Here is a 4,115-nt window from a genome sequence, read left to right on the forward strand (position 1 = left end):
CTCACCCGCTGCAGCTGATCCTCCAGCGCCATCTGTGGGCAGAGAGCGGGGGGTTCCCACCTGGACCCCCAGGTGTGGGGCCCGGGAGCCTGCAAAGAGCCCTCTCCTGCTCCATTGGGCCCCCTTCTGCCCCACATCCCCCCCACACCTCAGCCTCTGCTGCTGCTCTGCTGGGAGCAACCAATGGAGGCAACACCGGCGGGGGGCGGGGCCGAGCTCCCCCTCCCGGCCCCACAACTGCCCCCTAAGTGCCCCCCCCGCCCCACCACTGCCCTATAACCCCCCCCATATCTCCCTTCTGCCCCCCCCAACCCCCTCCCTCTGCCCTACCGGTGCCCCCCAAGTGCCCCCCCCCCCCAATGGGGCTCCAGCCGCACAAGTGCCCCCCACGTGACCCCAGGACCCTCCGGTGCCCCCCAAGTGCCCCCGGTAAGACCCACACGTGGAGGGTGGGAGAGCCAGCGGAGACCACGTGACGACGCTGCCGTTGCCATGGCGCCGCCGGGGGGGGTGTGGGGCGTGGCCGTGCTGCACCACGTGACTCCTCCATTCACCTCCCCCTCGTCCGCCCGGGGCTGCGGTCACGTGGTCCGATGGGGGTGTCACCATGGCAACGGCAGGAGGAGACGGGCCCTTGCCTTGTCCAATCAGAGGCTGGGAGGGGCCCTGGCGTGCGGCCAATCACAGGTGAAGAGTGGATTCCCCCCCCCCCCCCCACTTTGGATGCTGCAGCCAATCAGCTCCTCAGCCAATGAGAGCCCAGCACAGCAGTTGGGCACTAAACAAATCGACCAATCAGGGAGTGATCTCTGTGTGTGTGTCCTCCATGGCCCAGGGCCACAGCCAATGGGATCCATGGATCCAGTGGGTCCGGCTCTGGCAGCCAATCAGAGGCTGCGGTTGAGGCTGGGGGGGGGGGAGGGGAGCAGGAACCAGAGGCCCCTCCCCACATTGGTCCCCACCCATTGAGCTTCCCGGGGTGGGGGGAGGGGCCTCTGGGTGTGCCCGGGGTGGGAGAGGGGGAGGGGCAGCGGCGTTTGGGGCCCAAAACGGTTTTGGGAGCGTCCGGACGCCTGCGAGGGTGAGGGGGGGAGGGGGACACGGGGGGGGGAGGGGCGGAGAGGTGGGAGTTTGGGGGAGGTCGGGGGGGGGGGGAGGGGAGGGGGGAGGGGTGGGCCTCTTTCCCCCTCCCCTCCCCCACAGCTGTTTCCTGCCCACATCTGGAAGTGATTGAGGGGGGAGGAGAGCGGGGAAGTGGGGGGAGGGGTGGGGATGGGGGTCACGAGGGTCCCCCTGACCCCGCCCCCTTTCCCCCCAGTTCCCGCCATGAGCTTCCTCCTGTTCGCGCTCACCGGGCTCCACGGCCTCGGCCTCCTCCTGCTCTTCATCGCCACCCTGGGCAAGGTGCGACCCACAGCGACCCATAGGGACCCACTGCAACTCATAGCGACCCATAGAAGGGGTTGGGATGCACAGTGGGACCCATAGAGGGGGGTGGAACCCATAGCGGGACCCATAGCAGGGAGTTGGGGGGAGGCTGGACCCATAGCAGGGGATATGAGAGGGGGTTGGACCCTTAGCGGGACTCACTGAGGGGTATGGGGTGTATTAGGGTGTCTCTGGGTTTCTATGGGGTGTCTATGGGTGTCTCTGTGAGTGTCTAAGGAGCTGTCTATGGGGTCTCTATGGGTGCCTATGGGGTGTCTATGGGGTGTCTACGGGGTCTCTACGGGTGTCTATGGGGTCTCTATGGGTGTCTATGGGGTCTCTATGGGTGTCTCTGGGGGTCTCTGGGGGGTCTCTGGGTGTCTCTGTGGGTCCCAGTGCCCCACACGCCCCCTGTGCCCCCCCAGGCCTGGTGGGTGCTGCCGGACGGGGGGACCCTGAACCTTTGGTACGACTGCGAGTACCTGAACAGCACCCATGGGTGGGCCTGCACCAGCACCGGGGACAGCCGTGAGCCATGGGGGCTATGGGGCAGGGGGGGGGCTGACGGGGACTATGGGGACAGGAGGGGCCAGTGGTACCCATGGGAGACGCGGGATGTGTGGGGCACAGAGCACCCATGAGTGACTTATGGGGTATCCAGCACCCGTGGGGGTCAGCCATAGGGTACCTGTGGTGCCCATGGGGCTCCATGTGGGGCACGTGGGATGTGTGGGGCACCCAGCACCCACGGGGGTAGATGGAGGGTTCTTGGGGTACCCACGTATCATGCATGTGTCATACATATATCATACATGTACCATACCTGTACCATACATGCCATACACGTGGCATACATGTCGCATGTGTATCATGCATGTCTCATACATGTGTCATGCCTGTCACGTATGTCATGCATGTGTCATACATGTACCATGCCTGTACCACACATGTACCATACGTGTGTCATACATACCATACATGCATCATACATGTCATGTGAATCATGCATGTGTCATACATGTACCATACATGTACCGTGCGTGTACCATACATATACATTACATGTCCCGCACATGCATCACGTGTGTCCCATGCGTGTCCCAGCCTGCCTGCGTGCCACACGGGGGCTCCTGCCCACGGCGCTGCTGCTCTCGGCCGCCTCCTTTGGGCTCTTCCTCTGGCAGCTCCGGGGGGGGCCCCGAGGGAGCTTCTTCACCCCTGCGGGGGGCACCCAACTGCTGGCAGGTCAGTGGGACCCCCCCCGTATAACCCAATGGACCCTCCCAACCCCCATTGAACCCAATGGACCCTCCCAACCCCCATTGAACCCAATGGACCCTCCCAACCCCCATTGAATCCAATGGACCCTCCCAACACCCCCATTGAACCCAATGGACCCTCCCAACCCATTGAATCCAATGGACCCTCCCAACACCCCCATTGAACCCAATGGACCCTTCCAACCCCCCCATTGAACCCAATGGACCCTCCCAACCCCCATTGAACCCAATGGACCCTCCCAACACCCCCATTGAACCCAATGGCCCCTCCCAACACCCCCATTGAACCCAATGGACCCTCCCAACCCCCATTGAACCCAATGGACCCTCCCAACCCCCATTGAACCCAATGGATCCTCCCAACCCCCATTGAACCCAGTGGAACCTCCCAACCCCCATTGAACCCAGTGGACCCTTCCAACCCCCATTAAACCCAATGGACCCTTCCAACCCCCATTGAACCCAACCCCCACTGAATCCAATGGACCCTCTCAACCCCCATGAACCCAATGGACCCTCCCAACCCCCACTGAACCCAATGGACCCTCCCAACCCCCCCATGAACCCAATGCACCCTCCCAACCCCCTCATTGAAACCAATGGAACCTTCCAACCGCCCCTTGAACGCAATGGACCCTCCCACCCCCCCCATTAATCCCAATGGACCCTCCCACCCCGTGGCCCCGCCCCCCCGGCGCCGCAGCGCCCCCTCACGTTCTCTTCCCGCAGCGCTGGCGGCGCTCTTGGGGGCGGGGCTTTACGCGGCGCGGGGAGGGCGCCCCCTGGCGGGCGGCTTCGGCTACTGCTTCGCCCTGGCCTGGGCGGCCGCGGCGCTGGCGCTGGGCAGCGGCTGCGCGTATCTGCGCCTGCGCAAGGGGGCGTGACCGCGCCGGGACACGCCCCCCGCCGCCAAGCCCCTCCCTCCGCCACGGCGCCCCCTACTGGGTCCGCGAAACGGCCGACCCAGGCATCGGTCAGTGACGTCATTGCGCTGTGATGTCATCGATGGTGTCAGCGTGGTCAGTGATACGGACAATGACGTCATCAAAGGCATCGGCACGGCCAATGACGTCAACTGTAAGACCAGTGCGGTCAATGACATCACCAATGACGTCAATGTTGTCGATGACATCCTCAATGACACATCATCAATGGCGTCAGTGTGGTCGATGACGTCATCAACGGCATCAACATGGTCAATGACATCATCAACAGCACCACCAGTGGCACCAGCACAGTCAATGACATCATCAATGGCAGCAACAGAGCCAATGACGTCACCAACGCGTCAACACGGGCGGTGGCATCATCAACAGCTTCCATGCAGCCAGTAGCATTCCCAATGACATCATCAACAGGACCAGCGCAGCCAATGACATCACACCAGAGGCAACGTGACCGCCAGCC

At 63.3% G+C, this 4,115-nt stretch overlaps 1 protein-coding gene across 3 annotated transcripts; it reads left to right on the plus strand.

Annotated features, from left to right (window-relative positions):
• The first annotated feature begins 790 nt into the window (after positions 1–790).
• LOC133263632 (epithelial membrane protein 3-like) lies at positions 791–3,624 on the plus strand. Of its 3 annotated transcripts, none has more exons than XM_061443473.1 (5): positions 806–864; positions 1,319–1,404; positions 1,854–1,956; positions 2,533–2,673; positions 3,438–3,624. In XM_061443473.1, the coding sequence occupies exons 2-5, from the start codon at positions 1,327–1,329 to the stop codon at positions 3,590–3,592; spliced, it is 477 nt and encodes a 158-aa protein (XP_061299457.1). In that variant the 5' UTR covers positions 806–864; positions 1,319–1,326; the 3' UTR covers positions 3,593–3,624. The 3 variants fall into 3 exon arrangements, with proteins under 3 accessions (XP_061299458.1, XP_061299457.1, XP_061299456.1); XM_061443472.1 differs by lacking the exon at positions 806–864 and adding an exon at positions 988–1,081; XM_061443474.1 differs by lacking the exon at positions 1,854–1,956 and having other exon boundaries at positions 791–864.
• Positions 3,625–4,115: the final 491 nt, after the last annotated feature.

Source organism: Pezoporus flaviventris, unplaced genomic scaffold (genome assembly GCF_033815535.1).
Source record: "Pezoporus flaviventris isolate CSIRO_AGI_PZ_B2104156 unplaced genomic scaffold, CSIRO_AGI_Pfla_v1 ptg000386l, whole genome shotgun sequence".
In the NCBI taxonomy this organism is placed as follows: Eukaryota; Metazoa; Chordata; class Aves; order Psittaciformes; family Psittacidae; genus Pezoporus; species Pezoporus flaviventris.

Bases quoted from the DNA above. Each gene is read 5' to 3' on its own strand.
- LOC133263632 (XM_061443473.1), top strand. From the start codon at position 1,327: ATGAGCTTCCTCCTGTTCGCGCTCACCGGGCTCCACGGCCTCGGCCTC. The intron at 1,405-1,853 runs GTGCGACCCACA...GTGCCCCCCCAG, and splicing joins TCATCGCCACCCTGGGCAAG to GCCTGGTGGGTGCTGCCGGA. The intron at 2,674-3,437 runs GTCAGTGGGACC...CTCTTCCCGCAG, and splicing joins GGGCACCCAACTGCTGGCAG to CGCTGGCGGCGCTCTTGGGG.